This window comes from Podarcis bocagei (genome assembly GCF_964188305.1).
Source record: "Podarcis bocagei genome assembly, chromosome: 7".
In the NCBI taxonomy this organism is placed as follows: Eukaryota; Metazoa; Chordata; class Lepidosauria; order Squamata; family Lacertidae; genus Podarcis; species Podarcis bocagei.
The window spans coordinates 33053483-33076137 of NC_138132.1; the positions used below are offsets into that span (position 1 = coordinate 33053483).

At 45.2% G+C, this 22655-nt stretch overlaps 3 protein-coding genes across 10 annotated transcripts in view; 1 reads left to right on the forward strand and 2 right to left on the reverse strand.

Annotated features, from left to right (window-relative positions):
* Positions 1-22655, forward strand: part of TINAGL1 (tubulointerstitial nephritis antigen like 1) — a 106274-nt gene that overhangs the window by 45375 nt on the left and 38244 nt on the right. The gene's annotated exons all lie outside the window — the stretch shown is intronic.
* On the reverse strand, positions 1281-12436 carry PEF1 (penta-EF-hand domain containing 1). 4 transcript variants are annotated; one of them, XM_081200072.1, is made up of 5 exons: positions 12217-12436; positions 8011-8296; positions 6104-6259; positions 3599-3742; positions 1281-2338 (listed from the first exon to the last, which is right to left on the reverse strand). In XM_081200072.1, the coding sequence occupies exons 1-5, from the start codon at positions 12241-12243 to the stop codon at positions 2109-2111; spliced, it is 843 nt and encodes a 280-aa protein (XP_081056198.1). In that variant the 5' UTR covers positions 12244-12436; the 3' UTR covers positions 1281-2108. The 4 variants fall into 4 exon arrangements, with proteins under 4 accessions (XP_081056198.1, XP_081056197.1, XP_081056196.1 ...); XM_081200071.1 differs by having other exon boundaries at positions 6104-6262; positions 12217-12432; XM_081200070.1 differs by lacking the exon at positions 12217-12436 and adding an exon at positions 11953-12057.
* Positions 16908-22655, reverse strand: part of COL16A1 (collagen type XVI alpha 1 chain) — a 142777-nt gene continuing 137029 nt past the window's right edge. For all 5 annotated transcript variants that reach the window (XM_081200005.1, XM_081200003.1, XM_081200004.1 and 2 more), the window contains 3 exons: positions 20195-20371; positions 19730-19807; positions 16908-18586 (listed from right to left, as the gene is read on the reverse strand). In XM_081200005.1, the coding sequence (XP_081056131.1) occupies positions 18384-18586; positions 19730-19807; positions 20195-20371 (458 nt within the window). In that variant the 3' untranslated portion in view covers positions 16908-18383. The remainder of the gene's footprint in view (positions 18587-19729; positions 19808-20194; positions 20372-22655) is intronic.

A 22655-nucleotide genomic window follows, 5' to 3' on the forward strand; every position in this document is an offset into this window, starting at 1 on the left:
GTTCTCAAGGGTCAACATGGAACCTAGATGCTACTTCCATGTCTAGAGGCAGAAGGGAGCTGTTTGGCATGGAGCCAGCAAGTGTCCCCTGAGAGAGATCAGGAGGCAGACAAAGGCACCATCCAGAACATCAGTTTTTGAGCCACAGAGGGAGTTGCTCCTTCTGGTGCCACCATCAGAGACACCAACCATTTACTATCTGTGGAAGGATATAGTGTTTTGTTAATAAGGATTTTCAAGTTTTGTGCCCACCACGCTCCTGGTGAGGGTACAACTCAAAACTACAGTTAGCCACTCTGCCTTGGGCTAAGTAGGGCCTGAATGCCAGGACTCGGCAGATGGGAAGTCATGAAAACAAATGCCTCTCCCCTCATCCCTGACCAGCCTCAGCCAGCCCTGCCAGAGGTATGGCCCCTGGCCCCTTAAAAAGAACAATTTAAAGCAGTGTAAACTAATGTATGAAATTCAACATGCATGGCTGCTTTTTTTTGCAAGGAAAGAACATTGGGCAGATGGTAAGAGGATGCAGAAGCCCAGATAATTGGTCATGGGAGAAAAATCAGGTACTGTCTGATGTATCACTGCCTGCCCAGCTCTCCTCTGGCCTGTGAATCCGATGCCTTAGTGTGCTTCATAGTTATTTTCTGGAACCACAAGGGCTGGATACTCAATATAAAAAGAAGAGAACCCGGCAGTTTGCCACATGGAATTCCACTCTTGTGCGTTGAACTGGCAGGCTGTTTGAGGATTGTATCACCAGGGACGCGGACTTAGAAAAAATATTGGGGGGGGCCTGGGAAAGCTCATGAATAATAAATAAGCTCATGAATATGCAAATAAAGTGGCACCGGCCCTAAATAGGGCAAGCCACGCCCCCCAGCCAGCCGATTGGCTGGCTGGGAGGTGCGGCCAGTCGGGATTCCCCTGTTCTCGCGGGATTTCCGGCCGGGGCTCTCCGATTAGGGCGCGCGGCTGGCTGGCTGGCGAAGGAGGAGGCGGGGGACGGCGGCGGCGCTCTGCTGGAAGGGCGCCCGCCTGAGATTATTGGGGGGGCTGAGCCCCCCCAAAAATTTTTTTGAGGGGGCTCGAGCCCCCTCAAGCCCCATGGAGTCGGCGCCTATGTGTATCACCCACTTCCAGGTGCTTTCTATCTAACATATTTGCATCCTAGCCACCCTCAAAGCAGCTCAGGGTGGTTTTGCACTAGGTCATCCCATTTTATCCCCACAGTATTTTGTACAGTTCTCATGCACGAAAAAAACACTCAGAAGGGGAAGAGTGTGTTTAGGGTCCTTTATTGTACAGAGTTTTACCTGGGTATAAGTCTCTTTCTGACACATCTTTATCTATGATTTTGGCCTTTACAAAAATCACAAGCAACGTGTTGGCAACTGAGAAAATAACTGAGAAGTGCCAAGTGAGCAGTTGGCAAGGGAGTTTGCACTTTAGCAATGCAAAAAGAAATCTGCCGCGACACATTAACCAGAAGGTCAAGCCTTCAGGGGGAAAGCCCCTCCCCAGAAAAAAGAAGAAGTCTGGAATCTTGGCTGATGGTCTCCCCATCTAGTGGCAAAGAAGGGAGCTGCACTTGGCATGGATGTCATGGAATGCAGGAATTTTGGCTGCTGTCGACACAAAAGCATGGAACCCAATTCTGTTCCCTAGGTGTTGTTTTCTGCTTTGGCGATTACAAGTTGCACATGCAAACTACAGAAGGGTAATTTAGGAGCAAGAAGCTCTATTCAGACTTCTTGGCAACCAACTCCTCTAACTTCTTGGTGGGATGGTTGAGTGGGGGAAGAGGAGAGAACTCAGGCAGAGGGTAGTGGGGGCTGCTGCAGAGCTGCCTGGCACAGACAGTCAGACTTGGTGTTTGTGGCTCACCCTCTAGTGGCTATAAGAGGCAGCTGTTTCAATGCAATCAAACCAAACCCTTTCCAAGAATCCACCTAGCTTAAGCATCTGGAGTTACACTGGTGTGATGGAGAAGGGCAATTTCATTTTCCTTTGCAACACAATGTCCTCCAGACAAAGTGGTCCTTCCTTCTGTGGAAGGAAATGCCACCAGCCACCAGTGGGATCACCAACAAAATCAATACCCCTGGCTCTCACAACACACGAGCGGTCGAGATCGTAAGGAAGTCTTCGTAGTTGAGTCGTACGTTGCCCGTCATCCCAGTATCCTTTTCCCGGAAGGCTTCGGTCAGGGACTGGAGCAAGGTGCAGATTTGGATGAAGCGGTCCAGCTGGATGCCAGGATTGGCAGCCTTCGGTGAGTAACGGGAGAGCAGCAGCTGGGAAAACTGGGGGCTCAGGCTGTAGCCCATTTGGGAGAGTGCTAGGAGAACAGGGGGCAGGGAGAGAGAATAAATGAGAATCCACGCTTCACACAGTCATGGATGGAAAACACAAATGATTCACAGCTGTTATTATAGTCTTATTATGAATGTTGACTTATGAGTGATCTTTGTAAGCTACTCTGGAAATCTTTCCCACTGAAGGGGAGGGTAAAATGCTATAACAGTAATGGTAGTTGTTATTATTATCACCATCAACTGCCCAAGTGCTAAACTTTTTTCTTCTCACCCAAATACTAACATAACACTGAGACAAGATGGCCTTTCTTGAGTCACTCAGAGCTGAGCGTTCAAGCACCCAAGAACCATGCCAGTATTTCTACATGGCTACGTTTTTCAGCGGTCCCTGATGATGCATTTTTTTCCGCACTCCTCTTTTGGCACATCATCTAACCGCTGCTAACTCTGTGTCTGCTCAGCCTCTTCTTAGACCAGTTCTTTCTCCATTTCCAAGCCTAGCCCCAAGGCACTCCAGAGAACTGCACTAGGGACTTGCATTTAGGTTCTCATGAACCTACGGAGACTGCCAGAAAAAGCTGCATTACTCAGAGTCCATCAAGCTCAGTGTTGTCTGCAATGACTGATGCCAGCTCTCCAGGGCTTCAGATGGGGACTTGTTCAACCCTACTTGGAAGATGTCAGGGGCTGAACTGGGAACCTCTCACATGAGGCGTATGCAGCCTCCCACTGAGCTATGGCTCCACTCTCGAGGAACCACATAAGTCCAATGAGCCATTGCTCTGCTGTCAAAGCTTCCTGAAGAAATCAGCTCATCTGCTCTCCAGACACTAAGCAAGAGGCATGTTTGCCTGATGCAAAAACTTCACATTTATCAGTTTACTAGGTTTTAGGCTCAGCCATTGCCAGCTGATGGGAGTTGTAGTTCAAAACATCTGGAAGGCACCAGGTTGCCAAAGGCTGCTTTAGCTTGTTCCAGTCACAATGCATTGATTCAATCTCATCACAGTTATTGGGGATCTAGATTGTGTCAGCAGTTCAACAGAAGGCTGGATGGTTCAGCCTAGCAGCAGAGGGACACAAGAGATTACCTGACTGAGGGAACTCTTACTAACCATGGTGGAAACCTCAGTCTGTTCTTCACAATTGTTTTGGAATGGCCTCTGAGCCCGAAAGCAACAATCTGAACAGACCTCTGCCTAAAAACAGCCACTCTCCAGCAGCGTTAGAGATCGTGAACAGCCTCTTGAGGCTTTAAGGACTGTTGCCTCGTTATGTCTCACCTTGGTGAAGCTCATTACAATTAATGCTTCCTGACTGGTCGCGGTCGTACTGCTGGAAGAGATTCCGCCACTGCTGGATGAAACGCCACAGGGCCGAGAACCCATAGAGATCAATTCGCCCAGATTTGGTTTTATCAAACATGTCTGCAGAGGCAGTAAAAAAAGAGTGGAGCACTGAGCAGTGGTCCCATATACTTGCTGACTCAAAACCAGAGACAGAATACCCACCTTGCAACACAGCCCCAAGAACTGAAGGCGACACAAGAGAGGTAGCTAATCCTACTTTTGCCTCTGCTTCACCAGGTTTGTGTAATGTTTCAAAACCCAGCAAAATCTGTTTGACCAGAGGAAAGAGTGAGACCAAACAATGTGAGTAAAGCAGAGTCTCTATCACATTGCTTTCAGCCCTCTGAGAACTATTGTCTGTCTCCAGTGTAACATGCAATTCTTCGCAATACCTTCTGCATGCCACATGCCAGCAGCAAGGACAAGCATGGGGTTGTTCTTAGGGTTGTGCTGCCACTAGGACACTAATGCTTTCCACAAACAAGGTTGGAGGATCTTTCGAAGACTACAGAAGATATTAAACTTAATTACTGTTTCAGCAGGATGGTCTGGAAAAAAGCACACACGCTCTAACATTTATTATGTGGACTACTCCCATTTTAATTACTGCAATGTAGTCTATGTTGAACTACCCTTGAAGACAGTCCAGGAGCTGCAGCTGATGCAAAATGCAGCTGCCAGATTGTTGAGAGGGACAGCAAGATGGGACCATGAATCACTAGTCCTAAAAGCTTTGTACTGGCTGCCTGTGAGCCACCAGATGCAGTGCTGGTACTGGCATACAAAGCCCTAAATAGCTCAGGGGCTAAGGACTTTAAAATACCTGCCTCCTCCAATGCTAACCAGTTTGAGCCTTAAGGCTAGCAAGGGAAACCTGGCAGGTGGCCCTGCTGGCAAGTGTGGCCTGGGAGTAATGGTGGCAGCCTGCAGCAGGGCCTCCTCTGTGGCAGCACCTTGGTTATGAAACTCCCTTTTTGGTGAAGAGCAGCTGTTCCCCACATTGCCAACATGCCGATGAAATCTATAGGCACTTTTGTTCACCCAGGGGTTAGTATTTGACGGGTGATACGTTTAGCAGATGGAATTGTGAAATTTTAAAAATATATCCCTTAATTGTTTTAGTCTTTGTTGGGTCTTAATTATGTCTTATTGCGAATGCTGTATGGTTGTCCTGAGCTCCTTTGGGAGGAACGGCAGGACAAAAATTGAAATAATAATAATGAGGGATGATGATGATGAGGGAGATGAAACGTGCATCTCACGTTTCTGAAGAAGGCAAGCATGGGAGTCCATGAACTTCAAGCACAACTGAAGAACATCAAACAGCCTTGGCATTTATACAGCTCATTTCAAGTGTTCAATGCACTCTGCATAATCAGGGTTTGTCAGCCTTTTGGGGCCTGTGAGCAGATTTGCAAATCAGAGAAAATGTTGTGGGCAGTTTCCCTGCACAATGAAGCACACACACCACAACCTGTCCCATTGGTCACAACAGAATGCTTCTTTTGAGCCTAATTTCAGCAGAGGGGAGGAGCAGGGAAGAGAAACCTGTGAGTGCCAGGTGCATGCATGCCAGTGGGTGCTAAAATGGCAACCCCTGGCACACATTATGTGGCAATCCTTGCAACAACAACAAAATGATTCCACTTTGCAATTTTGGTTGAGGGTGGCGCTGAGGATTTCTTAAGGTTACCTTGCACCTTCATTACCAAAATGGTCTTTGAATTGGTTCACATTTGATTCACTCTGGCTTCCAATCATGTAGGCCTGCTAGCGATTAGCAATGCTTTGCTAGCCTAGTGCATCCTGTCCCTTTTGATAGTTCCATATTCTTCTATTTTGAGAATTAGAACCTGAGGCAGGATCAGGAAAGTGGGCATCTGCTATGAAGTTTTGAGTCCCCTCAGATAACAAGAACAGTTTTTAAACTGATGTTTGCATTCTGGCATAAATTCACACATATAGTGGTACCTCGGGTTACATACGCTTCAGGTTACATACGCTTCAGGTTACAGACTCCGCTAACCCAGAAATAGTGCTTCAGGTTAAGAACTTTGCTTCAGGATGAGAACAGAAATCGTGCTCTGGCGGCGCAGCGGCAGTGGGAGGCCCCATTAGCTAAAGTGGTGCTTCAGGTTAAGAACAGTTTCAGTTTAAGAACGGACCTCCGGAACGAATTAAGTACGTAACCAGAGGTACCACTGTATGTTGATGCAGGGCACATCTATTTTCAACTTCAAAGGGAAACTGTCAGCAGAAAAGTCCCCAAACCTGATACAAGTATTTTTAAAGAGAATCTTGTATTGCGTCTTCCACAATTGTCTATTTCCACATGTCTTAGTCACCATACCAAAGTACAGAGTATTATGAGATTATTAATATTCTAGACCCCTCCCACTCCGAGCACATTTGATTTGAATCATCAACATCTGGACTCACTCATCATCATTGAGCAAGTTTCCTCATTGAAGGCGGACCAGTTGGAGTTGACAAGGGCTTGCCTGAGTTCTTTGACTGAGATGTAGCCGCTTTGGTCAGCATCCACACTCTGGAACCAAGAGAAGGCTTCTGGGTCCACACCTGGGGGGATGTTCCCTGCTGGGGAAAGGGCAGAACACAAATTAGGAGAACCGCATGGCCATTCATCAAGGCATGGCAAACGCCCATTGCCACCGGCAGTAAGCTTTTAGCTCAGCAGATTTTTGGCAGCTAGAGCAACAGGGATTGGACAGGCCCTCTCTCATGCCCGCTGAGTCAGCCATTGTTTTCTAAAAGGTTTTTTTTAATAGCCAAGTTATTAATCCTGCGGAAGACGGCTCAACCCCCCCAGCAGGAGCTGGGATGCAAAGCCTTGTAAAAACAGAAGGGAAATAAATGGGATCTCTTTAGATAGTTTGTAAAGTTGAGTGCAAACATGCGGAAGGTGTGTTGTTTCAGCAGGATGTAAATGCTACCCAGTTCCAGGAGACAGATGCGCAGCCATAAACTTTTATTTCCGCCACTCAGGGTGGCAGCTTCAGTGCCTTTTGGCTCCCACCTTGGAACCTTAAATAATGCAGTCTTTCTCAACTGCCTATCTAAATGGAGATGAATAATTCAATTAGCGACTGCTTCTCCAACGCTGCGGTGCAAAACTCGAGTCAAGGGCTCCAGCTGCACACCAAGAGGCCCTTTATATGATAGATGCCAAAGATAGACGCTTGGGTGCTTGAAACACTTTGTAAGTAGAAGAAAGTGAATCTTGGGAGATTTGGGAAAGGGGAGGCAGAAATGTGACATCTGCAAAACACAAGCTTCACTCAGCCTTGCAAAATGGTATTTGTGGTGTGCTAATTAATAACCAAAATGTGTGTGTGAGAGAGAGAAGTTTACATTCTTTTCAAATTTACAAAAGTTTCCCCGGCAGGGGTTTGATCAGTGTTCGTATGAGAGAAAGCCCACCATTGCAATTAAAGACCACATGTACCTTTATTTATTTAATTTATATTCCATCATTTTCTTGGAGTTCAAGCCAGCGTCCATGTTTCTGCCTCTCCTCATTTCACCTACGAGGTAGATTAGGCTGAGAGGCAGTGACTGGCCCAAGGTGGCCCAATGAGCTTCATCACTGAGTGAGGATTTTAACCCTGGTTTCCCAGGCCCTAACCTGACACTCTAACCACTACATCATAGCAGCATGAACTAATGTATGTTCAGGTATGGTTTGCCATTTCTTGTCTCCTAGTGTTGATATTTAAAGTGACAAATTCCAAGTTTTTAGATCCTAAACTGAAACTTTGTATCAAGAATCTGAAGCCCAGATGCGATACGGCATGGACAGCACATGGAAGAAACTGCAGGTAATTTTGGAGATGTGTGTGACTGTCTGTCAACCCTATAATGGGGAGGGAAGAAAAGCACCACCCCGCAGGTTTGGCTTTGAGGTCTTGCCAAGAATACTTTTTCAAAGAAAGAATTTGGTATGAAATTTCATTAGCAAGAAAACAGGGCAATACATACCAGCAGCCCCAGAAAAGCGGGTGGCATCATTCAGACAAGACATGGAGTACCATGTCATTTGAATTCAGAAAGCACGCCCCATATGGCAATCCATTAGACCTCCTCCCCATGATGATGATTACTGATTAAATTTTGATACCACCTTTCATCCAAAGATCACAGGGCAGTTTACAATATAAAAACACAAAACACCTAAAATAGAAACAAACAAAAACAATACCCACCCAGATTTAAAGGCTATAGATTAAAAATATGGAACATTTAATGAATTTGTGTGTCATGAACACTACTAATCCACCTGAAAGCACACAGTCATCAGAACAGCCCTAAGCTCTTTTAGCACTCACCTCCAGGACCTACTGCCCCATAGGGGCCAGGCTGAGGAGCACCATATGGGTTGGTAGAGGGTTGCCCATAAGGTCCTCCTGGTGCTGGGCCTCCTCCATACATTCCACCAGGAGGCCCAGAGGAAGGGTGGCCATAAGGTCCTCCGCTTGAGGGTGGCCCATAGGGACCACCAGGCGCTGGTCCACCATAGGAGCTGCCAGGAGGCACCCCACCTCCATACTGGCCTCCTCCGGGATAGTTGCCTTGCGGAGCACCTGGAGCTTGTCCTGCAGAACCAGGGTAACCCTACAGGAAAAGGAAAAGGCTATGAAAGTGGCAGGGGGAATGAGTTGATTTCTACACCCCATTAATATGCAATGATGGAGAGGGGCCTATGCATTCCCAGTGCATAGTTAAGATAATATAATGCAGAGAGATTAACCCAATAGTCCTGGATTGAGTGCAGAGTGGCACTACCAATGCATGGAAGGAACTATGAGTATGTACAATCAGTATGGAGTGGTGGTCAGACAGTCAGAACAGGACGAGAGAGTCCTGGGTCCAACCACCCCACTCAGGCAAGAAGCATACTGTACGACCTTGATCCAATCAGTCTCTCTTTTTTTTATAAAAATTTTATTGGATTTTCACAATTTATATAAACACACACAATACACAATACAAACATACAAACACAAAAACAAACATGTATAATTTCAAATCCTTTTTTTCTTAAAGCTTATTTCACCGACCTCCTCCTACCTCCCCTTTCTGCATTCCAATTTCAAAATTTATTTCAGCAAATCCTCCTCCTTAATTTTATCTAATTGTTTCCTTTTCTTTTCCTCTACTCAATCTTTACAGCTGTAATCCACTTACTTTCTATAACCACAACATTTTAGCACTCATTAATTTTACAATATTTCTTAAGATAAATTTTAAATTTCTTCCAATCTTCTTCCGCCGTCTCTTTCCCCTGGTCTCGGATTCTGCCAGTCATCTCAGCCAAAGCCATATAGTCTATCATCTTCATCTGCCATTCTTCCAGAGTGGGTAAGTCTTGTGTCTTCCAATACTTTGCGATGAGTATTCTTGCTGCCGTTGTAGCGTACATGAAAAAGGTTCTATCTTTCTTTGGCACCAATTGGCCGACAATGCCCAAGAGAAAGGCTTCTGGTTTCTTAGGGATCTGGTTTCTTAGGGAACCTTGATCCAATCAGTCTCTGGGCTTATCCAGACTTCTGTTTGTGCTGCAATTTGTAGGCACAGGTCTGTGCTTTCTGAGCAGTTTGGTTTTTTTCCCTTACCATTGCTTCCCCCAGGAAAACCTGCTGTTTACTGCTGAACTGGAACAAACATCAAGCCACGTAGAACTCAATTGATGTTTGTTCCAATTCAGTGGTAAAAGAGTTTTCTTGGTGGGACAAAAACAACAGCAGCCCTGCTTGGATCCATGCCTGGAAAACATGGTCTTATGCCTACAAATCATGGCACAAATGGAAGTCTGGATAAGTCCTCTCTATCTACATCACAAGGTTCTTGTGAATGATAAAGTGTGTGTGTGTGTGAGGGGGGGGGGATATATCACCGAGTGCTACATTAGAAATGTAGTAAATAAAACTTCAAAACTGGGTCTGATAAGATATTTTGGACTAATTAATCAGGGATAAGGAATAAGACCCCGAGAAACCAGCAGAGTAGCAGGGATGGCTCCCAGGATTTAGAGTCCAAGGTCTTGGGGGGGGGGGGAAAGGTTTTTGCAATGATGTTGCTGCACAGTTACTTATAGGCAAGGAATTTGCATGAAATATTGCAAAAATCAGATAGTGCCACATCTCCAGCACTGCTGTCAGTGGCATAGTAAGAAGAACTTGCATTTGGGGTGTCTCAGTACATGGAAAATCCCAAGGCCACAGCTGAACCCAATGGCCCAGGAAGCAATGATTCTCTGCTTAACCTGCTGAACAGGCAGAGTAGGAGATGACTTTGCAGCCCTGACACCACAGAGCCTCTTCTACACAATGGAGGAGAGGTGAAGAGAAGCTTCCAAACGTGTTTGATCAAAGGACTCTAGCACATGTCTCTTAGTCACCAAAGATAACTATCACCACAAACAAGTGCATCAAGCATTAACACCTTTCATTTGGGGTAGGTTTGGCCCTCTATGTTGCTGAATTACAGCTCCCATCATCCCTGGCCACTGGCAATCTTTGCTCAGACTGCAACATGTGAAGGGTCAAAGGTTCTATATGGTGATGTAAGGAGAGAAAGGGCTAGTCTCTGCTCCACAGAGCTTACAATCTCAAGGTGGCCAGCAAAGCCAAAACAAAGAGAGAGGAAAGACAAAGGAAACGAGGGAGGAATCTTGCATTTGGCTGGGGATGAGCTTAGTGTGTGTGCATGTCAAGGAAGGCCACTGCACATCAAGACTGACAGCACTTGGCTAGCATGGGCACCATATACATAGCTGGGTCAGACTGACTGGACATGACAGAGGAAAGGACACTGGGAGACTCCAGCAGTTTATTTTGGAGTATTTTTACCACACCTACTAAGCAAAGTACCCAGGGTGGCTTGCAACATAATTTACAACACACACTAAAATAGACAATGGTCCCCCCACTTTTCATTGTTCCAAAAAGAATCACTCTGCAGCTGAATCTCATGGACTCTTGAAGCTGTGAATTGTTACGTCTGCCACAGGCCAGGGGTTCCTACCTGCTGTCTCTTACAGTCCCTGGCTCTGGTGGCCAAGACAGGTGTGATGCGGCGGGGGGGGCATGCTGCCCAGGAAAGAGGGGTTTGTGAAATGAAGCTTCTCTCGTTCCTATGCAACATGTACTGCTTGTCAGGACTTTGCTCTCCTAACACAACTATAGCAGCTATGCTCCCTAGGCACTCTCCCTCAGGAGCAATAAGCAATGACTCTGTTTACAGATCATAGAGTTGGAAGGGACCCTGAGGATCATCTAGTCCAACTCCTGCAATGCAGAAATATGCAGCTGTCCCATTACTGGGACCAAACCTGCAATCTTGGCATTATCAGCACCATGCTCTAACCAGCTAAGTTATCATCACACCACCATCAAGCATTTCTCTGGCTCTTTTCAGTTTTGCAACAACCCTATAAGGCAGGCCAGTATTACCATCTCTATATTGCAAATGGGAGAAGCAGAGGCTGAATGAGAGTAGCTAATGTAGTGAGTACAGGGCCAGAGGTGAAAGTCAAACCAAGGACTTCCTGGTTCATAGCTTAATGTCTTGGGGTGCTTAAATAATTCCATGTTAATCCCCATAATAAAACTATTAAATGGGTCACTATTCTTGGGGGTGGGGGGCTAGGGCTGAAAGAGAAGCAGCTTGCCCCAGGCCAATCCCAGCCATATTACAACACTGAAGCAGCCACCTTTTCATTTCCCACCATACCCATGCAAGGGCAGCCACTGGCAGATTTCAGAGGCCAAGGTTGCCTGGTGGAACAGCTGAGATTCAGTCCAGGAGGTTACTATGTGCAGCTGAGCCTCTTTCCTAAATACACTTATTAGGGACCAAGCCCTACTGATCACGGTGGGACTTACCAGGCAGAGGGCCTTCTTGGTAGTGGCGCCTGCCCTGTGGAACGCCCTCCCATCAGATGTCAAGGAAATAAACAATTATCTGACTTTTAGAAGACATCTGAAGGCAGCCCTGTATCAGGATTTTTAAAAAAATAACTGATGTTTTGCAAATTTTTATATGCTGTATGGCGCCCAGAGTGGTTGGGGAAACCCAGCCAGATAGGCAAGGTATAAATAATAAAATTATTATTACTTCTGAGTAAACACCCACAGGACAGTGCTGCCTGTCACTCTGCTACACCAGCTCTCCTCTGATCACCCAAGTGATCAGGCCAGACGCTTCCGACCCTTCCCCAACATCTCCTCCAATGAATCCTTTGCACTCGAGCCTAACCATTATGTCACCTCACAGGCCCACGCCGGCAATGACGTCACTCTGGGAGAGATGCGCTTCCTGTCTGCGTACGTTTTCCCCCTCCAGACTCCTATCTCCATCGCCCCGGACTCCTGGGTCCTCTCCCACTGCCCGTTCCCTAGGCAACGTCCAACTCCCCCTTCCCCCGGAAACGCTCCGTCGCCTAGGCAGCAGATGGGGCCTTCATCCCCCTGGAGGCTCCCCTCGGCAGGGGGCAGGAGAAGGCGGTCGGCGCTCCTCCCTCGCTCGCTTACCTGCCCATACGGGTAGCTGGCCGCCATTGAGCTTTTCACAGCCGCTCGGGCCACCGCCCCCTCCTCTCTGCCGCTGGCACGCCCACTCCTTTCCGCTCTGGTACCGCCTACTGACGCAGCCAATTGGCGGACAGGCTTGCTGAGCCTCCCGCGGACTTGGGCCGAGCTCCCGTCAGTCACCCACCGTGGGCGGGGTCCTGTGACTGAGGAAGTCCATAAAAAGAAAAGCGGGCCTTCTTTTTCCCTGGGAGGGGAGGGAGGTGCTGGTGCGCGGGGAAGAGCTCGTAGCCCCGCCCCCTCAGCCGTTGCCGACCGTTGCTAAGAGCCGCTTCCGCTTCCCTCGCTTTTACCTCAGGGCGATTGAGTAGCGAAGAGCCGCCGCCAGAGTGGCAACAACAACAGAAACAGAAATAATTACACAAAGAAGCCACCGTGGCATTATACAAACAGAAGTAATAGCAAAATATAACAATAAATCATTTTTTATTTGAGCAGGCATATTAACTGAAGGCTGATTTGTAGTTTTAACTATTTTTAAAAATCTTCTTTATTGTGCACTTTTTAGAGAAAAATTATATATATATATATATATGCTTTTATGTAGCACTGCTCTAGGACCTCCCTATCCTTTGGAGAGTCTTTAATCAAAAGCTGTAACTGCCTCAAAAACCCCTTAAATCAATGACTCCTGTATGCCAGAGAAAGATGCTCTACTTGCCTCGCTTTTTACAGCTCCCAGCTGGGTGTGCATCTTTATCCCTCCAAACCACTGAACTGCAGGTGGTTCTAGAAATGGGTCTTGCCGTGATTAATACTGTATAGCCTTAGCCTGGAATCCCAGCTCCACTTTCACTTCCACATTCATAAGTTAAATAAATAAATAACGAGAAGTCTCTTTTTACTTTCTTTTTAGATTTATCCTGATGCTAAGAAATGGTGGCACAGCCTGAGTTCCAGAAAAGGGGGGGAATTTTGTGCCTTCCAAAAGACAAAAGAATGATCATCAATCTGAAGGTCAACCCTCCATTGAGAAAATTCATGTTTTAGCATTAAATCCATAGCCATTCCAACAGAGCTTAAAAGACACGAAAAAACAGTTTCTTGCAGTTTATTTTCATAAGAAGCCATATCCCACTGAAAAGTAGTTACCGGTACTTCTGTGCTTGGAAAGCTGATGTTGCATCATTTGGGGGGAGAAAGCGACACATCTGCCTAAAGGCAATAAAAAGTCTTAAGCCATCCGTGCTTTGGGGCTTCAATATGTCCGAACTTAAAAATGAGAAGCCCAGTTTCAGGTTAATGTGAATTGGAGGATGTGTGAGTTGTCCCCCCCCCCCAAGCAATATAAGGCAATCAAGTTTGCCTGTTCAGCCTTCTGTCATGAATTCTTTAGTTGAGATTTTTGCATTCCATGGGATGGTGGAATAGATGACCCTTGGGTCTCTTCTAACTCTACAATTCTATGATTCTGTTAATCTTAATCTCCCAACCCAACTAGAGTCCATGCCTTTCCAACATTTTTGGGACAATGGGCACATCTGGAATTTTGAGAAAGTGCTGTGGGTGGCAGTCACAAATTGGTTGTTGTGGGGTGTGTTGCATAACACAAAATAGCTGCCATATTTAAAAGAGCAGAGAAGGACAGGCACCTGAAATGGTGTTGGTATGCTTCTCCACCAATGGAAAAATGACTCCTACCTGAATCACTACTACACAGAGTGAAGTTCTTTGCACCTTTCCACTGTTTGGGATGGGAGTGTGAATATCCAATCCTGGCACCCAACAAACATGGGCATGTGTGTCCCACCCCCTTTCAACTTCCATTCACCTGAATGCATGGTTAAAAGGCTCTTGGTGGAATCACTTCTCACCCTTCTCTCTTTCCTTTCCTTCTCTGGACAGCCTTCATCATAAATGTCAAATTTCTATTTTGTTTACTTTTTAAATGAAACTCAATTTCCTGAAATGCTCTGATCTTGTATCTGCTGCTTTCTGAGTGACTGTCATTGGCACTCTGGTACAATAATGAAACAAACTAAAATTAAAAGCTGTCTTCCTGTGTATTTGGAAAGTGTGCAGATTTCTGTGCCAGTTCTGTCAGACAAATAAATTGCCTATCCTCCAGCAGCATCGATTCAGGGTTGCAGTGGGGAATGGTTCTCATGGCACATGTAAGCTGAATTCCAACCTGTCTCCCCAATCATCATGTTCCAGAATAGCTTATTATTTTAATATTGAGAAATAGTCCTCAGATGTATATTAAGGCTTGTATTCTGAGCAATCATGGTAACATATGGAAGAAGATAGATGTAATGGTGCCCTTGTAATGGTGCCCTTGTATGCTAATGCACAGGCTCTTTGGGGAGCGGGCAATGGAGTCACATCAATGCTGACAAACAGTCAAGGCAAATGACTTTGATGCAGGGGGCAATGAGAAGGGTTCAAAGGAAGATTTAAGGTCCTTGGGCGTCTCAAGGGTCTGTTCATGCATCTTTCAGGTGACCAGAAATCCCTAGGCACACCCCTTGCTGCTTTTTTAAGGATCTTGAATAGATTCCCTGCTCAAAGCTTTATGTTTAAGTGATGTAAGCAGTGCTTTTTTAAAAAGAAAAGAAAAAAAAGGTGCCAGTACTCACCATGAAGTTGTTATAGTAAGTGCCACAGTTTTAACGTTTGGGGGGGGAGGTGCCGGTACTGTGTACCCTCGAGTACCCCCAGAAAAAAAGCACTGGATGCAAGACCAGTAAAAGTTACATTGCTTTCTCTTTGGTGGCTCCAAAGCTATGGGACATTTGCCCAGTGATTCTTCTTGACGTTAAGCCTTCTTGTTCAGATGAGCTTTTCGGAAGCTATAATGTCATTTGCTCCTAGTGTCTATTATTCTCATTGCCTTGTTTTGCATAAGATGTATTGAGCTGTATTATGATATATAACTATATTTTATAAATTACATTGATGTTAATTATATTTTTTATCTCTCTTTTTAAAAATCTTGTTTTATTTAACTGCAATGTTAATTCAATTATGTGTTTCAGTAAGAATACTGATCCTGCAGTTGTGGCTCCAAGTCCAATATCCAATGGTACACATTAGATCATGAGCTACTATAAGTTTTTGGAGAGGATGTGATTTAAATTTGTTAAATGCACTGATTCTTACTTCAAGAGGCTATGCTGTTTGCAATGGGCTATATAATGGCAGCTTCTTAAGTATTTAGGGGCAAAAACTTTTAGGCTTTTATGAGTGAAGATCAACATCCTGTCTTTTATGCAGAAGACAGAAGCTGATTTCCCAGACTGTCCAAGATACTTGCACACACAATGCAATTTCAGTAGTCTAGCCTAAAGATTACAGTGGTACCCCGCAAGACGAACGCCTCGCAAGACGGAAAACCCGCTAGACGAAAGGGTTTTCCGTTTTGGAGGCGCATCGCAAGACGAATTTCCCTATGGGCTTGCTTCGCAAGACGACAGCCCATAGGGAAATCTCCGGGACAGCGGGGAAGCGCAGCGCGTCTTCCCCACTGTCCTCGGACCTCCTCCCGCCGCCGGACATCGGAACGAAGCTCCGATGTCCGGCGGGGGGGGGGAAACGTCTCCTCCCACCGCCGGACATCGGAACGAAGCTCCGATGTCCGGCGGGGGGGGGAACGTCTCCTCCCTCCAACGGACATCGGAACGAAGCTCCGATGTCCGGCGGGTGGGGGGAACGTCTCCTCCCTCCAACGGACATCGGAACGAAGCTCCGATGTCCGGCGGGGGAACGTCTCCTCCCGCCCCCGGACATCGGAACGAAGCTCCAATGCCGGGCGGGGGGGGGGGGAACGCCTCCTCCCGCAGCCCGGCATCGGATGGCTGTCCTGAAGACTTGGGGTGGGAGGAGGGTTTTCCTTCCCACCGCCAACATTCAGAATGCTGTTCTGAATGTTGGCGGTGGGGAGGAAAAACCCTCCTCCCACGCAAGCCCCGGGAACAGAGGAGAAGCGCTGCGCGCCTTCCCCTCTGTTCCCGTACCTGTCCTGAAGGCTTGCGGTGCGGAGAAAAGCCCTTCTCCGCACCGCCAGCCTGGCAAGCGGTTTCCCTAGGAACGCATTAATTGATTTTCAATGCATTCCTATGGGAAACCGTGCTTCGCAAGACGAAAAACTCGCAAGAAGAAAGAACTTGCGGAACGAATTAATTTCGTCTTGCGAGGCACCACTGTATTGTGAAATGAATCCATTTCATTCAAGAACAAGGTTATTGCAATTTCATATATCCTGGAGTATCGGAGTATGATTTCAGATTCATCTAGATTTGGTGAAAGTGGTCTCCCTCTAATTAAAGAGACAAGAGATTTGTGTGTAAATTGTCAAACTAAGTTTTAGATTGTTCAGAAAAAAGAACAGGAGAAAACCCTCCCTTGTGTGATTGAGCTAGTGTAGCCTTACTTAACCAGCATATTTTCATGCTTGGAGCCAAGATTTTGTAATTGCAACCATTATTTCTAATCACAACCCTTGTTTTCTAACAAAAGGACCAAAGCAGGTTGTCAAACAAGAATTCTTGCCGTTCTCTGGCTGTTTCCTGCTGCAGAGTCCATTTGGTAAATGGACATTGTTCACGGAACGGCATAAAAGTGTGTTGTAATCTGCTAGGTTTAAACACAGCATGTGAGCCAAAGGGTTGAAATGAAAGTGAGCCAAATACCAATTAGGAAACAAGGCATCATTTATTTAAATAGAATGGCTAACCATTAGGAAAGGTTCTTCAGCTGAGGAAAGACTCCACTACTTACTCTCCTCTACCAAGACCGTTAAGGGGCATATTTCATGTAAACCTCTATTGCAATGAGATGCTCACAATTACTCTAACCTAGTTAGTTTTAAGTCTAGGAATAGCTGACAGAAGCTACATAGCAACACAAACAGCTTGCTTGGTAGCCAATTCTTATTTCCAAAATAAAGTAATTTGAGGTCTGAAGGCATATAAGAACAAGAGGATTTTTGGGAGGGGGGAAATTTTTGAGCAATTTTTTTAAAAAATCCACATTTCCCCAGTATGCCATTGCATGAAAGAGCTGGTTACCATGAAGGGGTGTGGTGTGTTTATTTTAAGGGGGAGCAAAAGTGATGTTTGACCGCAGTTTCTCATCTGACTCTAAAATCTCCCAATTGTAATGCCCAGAGATTCCAGCAGTCAGTAAAATCTTTAACTTTGGATAAGCATTGTTTGGTCTTTTTTTTTTTTTGAGTGAAAAATATATTTTATGAAAAGTAAACAACTGATGTTCCAGTAACATTAAAGAAAAGTCACTGATTCCAGTATATTAAAAAGGTATAATCCCTATCCCTTGCCCCTGGCCAAGTTTCACATTACGTACAATAGAAATGGAAGAAACCAGAATTTTGCTCATTTGGACAAAAATGTAATTACATCATAATACACAAAATTGTGTGGGTGTGTGTCACATAGAACTGATTTTTCAGTTATTTTTAGATGCAGGAGTGCCTGCCATTTTTTGCTGCAGACAGAATAACTAAGGTTCAGTATTGTTCAGCTCCAATGTTCATCTGGGAGCAAGTCTCGGTCAATTTGTGGGGCTTAATACAGAGTAGGCACACACAGAATTTCAATGTTAATTCCATTTTAGAACTCCACCCTCCATATCCACCCCTCCACATTCTTTCAAGTTTTAACCTAAACTTATGACAAAGATGCCAATTCACACAAGTTCTGTTGAACTTAACAATAGGAGCACTTCCACATTTTTTGCACAGCTACTGGAATTTCCTGCTGGAATATGCACCTGCACATATTGTTGAAAGGCTAATAATTCATTCCTAACGAACAGAAGAGGTGTGGAAGTAATCTACCCATTATTTGCCCACAGCAATTGAAAGACTGAAGCATTATTTTGAAATGTATTTTGCTGAACACAGATGACAAAATCAACTTCCCTTTAGAATACTGAGGCAAACATACACACAGCCACACATGCTTGGATCATTGTCTTTGAAACAAAACAAAAACAAAATATCATTATGAACGGTTGAACCCCACTGGCGAAAAAAAATATAGTCAAAATATTAACAACAATGAAAAAATAATCATTCACGACTAGTCACAAGGACCAGAACTTTGGCGAATCCCAATGGAGTCCTTTGTAGAAGAAAACCTGTTAGTGCTTCAGCCTAAAGGCCCCTTCATGTTTTTGGGCTGATACATTGGCTGTTCCAGAGGCATCATGCCAAAGCAATCTGAAGGGTTGCAGTGACCTGTTTTTCCAGGCGGCCCAGTAATCCCTGGGGGTCCTGGGATACCTGGGATGCCCTGCTGTCCCATAGGTCCTGGAAGACCAATCTTGCCATACCCTGGTGGTCCTTGGATCCCTGCAGAGAAGAATTGAGAAAGAGGGTCATTTCATAAGCTTCATCCATTGGGGCTTATGCAGACTGTTTTGTGCTTTCCACTTTCTGGGAGGGCAGGAACTTCTGGGAATAAGTCTCACATCCTCCCCACCCCCTTCGCAGTCCTTACTGCTTGAGCAAGCTGCAGTCCCTTCTGAGGAGGCCCACCTCCTCATTACTATAGCTACTCCTCATGTCACTTGCCCTCTCCCTCTGGGTCAAATCTGCACAACCACAAGTGGAGGACGAGGCTTTATCTCCATCCATCATTGCTTGCATGCTTGGGGAGGGCAAGTGAACAGGCAGTGAGAGCATGGAGGAGGATGAAGGCCAGGAGTCTCTAAGGAGGAGTCAACCTTTATATCTCTATAAAGTTACAGAAAAAGAACTCACCCTTACTTTCCGTATTAACTAATTCACTCTTATGATGTGCGTATGTATGTGTGTATAAAAAAAGGTAAAGGGACCCCTGACCATTAGGTCCAGTCGTGACCGACTCTGAGGCTGCGGCGTCACATACCCAAATGAAGTAAACAAGTTGTTTTAAAAAGGATGCCTGTTATGGTGCAGGAAGAAAAGGAGGCCTCAGGAACCTGGGACTTATGTTCACAAGTGGTGGGGATGTAAATAAGTACAATTGGCAAAGGGTGTTTAAGGAGATAACAGAAATCACTGGGTTAAAGCTGACCAAAAGTCCAGAGGTAGCATTATTATCAATTTATGATGGGGTAGAAGGTTCACAGGATATGAAGGACTTGCTCATAGCTGCATGGGTTATTTTAGCTAGGAAGTGGAAGGGGCAAGGTAACTGAATATAAAATGGAAGAATTGTATAAAGAGGTGTGGGATATAGCTATTAATGATAAATTAACGTGCTGTTAAGGTAAGATGGGGAAAATGCAGCAGAAATGATTTTGAGGAGATATGGAAGGTATTTGTAGAATTTGTTCTGTTAAAACGGAAAGGGATCAAACCATCACAAACCTCCTTTTGGGAGGTTGGATAGTTACAGTGGAATGGTCTTGGGGGGGAAGTACACACATTTTAATTTTATTTATTATTATTACTTTGTCAAAATATAAATAAAATAATAATAAAAAGAAAGAAAGAAAAAGAGGCCTGTACCTGGAGGACCTGGAGGGCCAGTCTCTCCCATGATTCCAATCCCTTTGTCTCCCTTTTCACCTTTGGCACCTGGCTCACCTGCACCAAGAGAAAGGAAAAGGAAGAGAAGCTGCAAGGTGATTGATCCACCACCAGCACCTACAGAATTGTCTCCATGTAACAGAAGCACAGAGCCTTGTTCTCATTGCATCAGTTTGCTGCTAATGTAGGTCTTTTATGATACTGATGCTAAGGCTAATGCTTGTGTCTTCTCAATAGCTAAACACTGGTCAGTTTCATGCCAAATTTGGTAGATGTAATTGCTAGCAAGGAGAAGGAATAAATCATTCACTGCAAGAATACCTAGAACATCCCAAAATCCAAATCCTTAGGTTGTCATTGAAATGAGCCAAAACAAATTAATCTGCAGGGTATAAGAGGCCCTCTGAGCCCGCCACTATCAGGGACAGAAATGGAAGTGCGTACCTCTCATTCCAGGCACACCTTGTCGACCCTCTCTCCCAATCTGTCCTGGCATTCCTGGGGGACCTGGAGCCCCTTGCCGTCCAGGTATACCATCTTTACCAGGGGGCCCTGGTCTTCCTGGCTGAGCAGCCACTTCCACTGGGAACTGCATCCGGGAGGTATAATATGCCATCCGCTCTGCAGGAGGAGATAAAGAGAGTGCAGTGTTTGCTTTGCTGTTGTAGAGATGGCCCATTGGTCTGGGCACTGATGGTTTGCTCTTGCTGGAAGGGATGGATGGATGGAATAGTCAAAAATGAGTCTGCATCAGTTTTGAACAGTTTTGAACAGTTATAATCAATATAAAGACTGTCCTGTCCCATCTATGTGTAGAATTTTGGGAAAATATCAGCACAAAACTCTCTTGAAAAGAGAAAAACCTTTTTTTAAAAAAGTTTTTCCTTTTTTTTCTTTTGTACAGCTGTCACTTAGCTAGAAAGCACCACTGTTGCACCATTTGAAAAAGGAACTGCAAAAGCCCCTGGCCGTCCCAGGAATTTTGTATGGAGAAAGGAGTGACTGGTCCCAGGTACCCATGGCCATCTTTTCCCCACACTGGGACATTGTATGGAAAAAAAGATGGCCACTACCATGGGTACAAGAGGGCAACCACATTTTCCTCTGTACAAACTTTGAAAGCGGTATTCATCATCCTACAGGTTTATCCAGCCTCATGTGCAAGCTGTGTGGAAGCTGCTTTGCTGTCTAGTCTTTCCAAGCAGCTGAATGCTATACCAAAAACCAAACACTACAGGGAAAAGGGTTTCAGGTAGTCCTCAGGCCATGCCATAACTTAAAGGCAAAAATTGGGTGACATTTTTGGTTGTTGAAGAATGGATTCCAAAACAAAACAACATTCCAATGTGCATATTCGTCTGGGAGGGTTCATTTTGGAACTTGAGCCCAGTGGATTCTTCTAGCATCCCAAGCTAGTGGCAGGGACAACAGGGGCTTTCTATTGGGTAGTGTCAGGGAACTGTCATCAGAGCGAGAGGCGAAGGGGAGGCTCCCTGACCTGCAGTCAGAACGGTTTAACCAAGGCAATTAAGCCTAGAACGGTGGCAGTTTACGCACGAGTAACTCAACCCCATTACAGGTAGCTTATGGGAAATAGAAAGATGGTAGCCAGGGAGAGGATCTTCTTAGTTGTGGCACCCCATATATGAAAGCTGTCATGCAACTGAAGCTTGCTTAAACTGGTTTTTATTCATTAATTGAATATGTGTATGCTGCATTTCTGGGAAGCTCAGAGCTGTTCACAATAGCAAAAAATACTATTTATATATATGTGGTACTAAGCAAAAGACTTTTTAAAAAAATTGCTCAGGCATTCCAGTCTGTTTTATGGCTGATCTAAGTTTTGTATTTATGACTTTTGCTGGATTATACCGACTACTGAATTTTATGGCTGCAGCTCCTGTGATTTTGTATTGTCCTTTTATTGAATTTTATCCTATCTGTTTTATTATTTTAAAATTGTACAATGCTCTGAGAGCCTTGAAGGGTGGTTTATAAATCCACTAAAAAATAAATAAATCCTAGGTTGGGTCTCAGCTAGGGGAATGATGGAACAAGCTTCTGTTCTAGAATGTGTACTATGATATATAATGCTGAGAGAGGAGTAGCAGAGAGGAGCTTTAGCCTTTTAAAGACATATCCACAATATCAAGCATGATGATGAATCCACGGAGGATAAGGCTATTAATAGCTGCTAGCTACAATTACTGTGTTCTGCCACCACTGTCAGAGGCAGTACGTCTCTGAATACCATTTGTTGGGGACTGCAGGCTGGCAGGGTGCTGTGCTCAGGCTTCCCAAAGGCAGAGCTGGCTGGCCACTGGGAGAAAAGGATGCTTGGCTAAGTGGGTCTTTTAAGTTCTTAATGGAAGCTACTTTGGCTCCCATGAAGCAATCATAGGGACAAAGAAATACAGTAAGCCACCTTAAACTGTGTCAGATCATTAATCCATGTACCTCAATATTTCTTGCCCTGACTGGCAGCATCTCTACAGGTTCTCAGATAGGAATCTTTTCCAGGCTTGCCTAGAGATGTCAGGGATTTAACAGAACTTGGGACTTTGCATGGAAAGCAGATGCTCTACCACTCAGTCACAGTCCTCCATGGCTTTACCTCCCACTCCCCCAACCTGGGAACGGTAGGCTAAATTATATGTATACAAGGATTTATTTTTGTCCATTCACAAGTTTAAATCCTTGTTATTTGAAACAAGCTCATAAAATCAGGGCAGGTACAAGAATGTATCCAGCAGCATATTCTTCTGCACATAACTCGCTGAGATGAAGAGAATCTGCACAGGTCTCTCACTTTACTGCTCTTCACAGTACCCCACAAAAATCTGACCACCAAGGCAGCCACATCATCTTGTGGCAGGGCTGCCACTGCTTAAAAGATCTGTCCAAC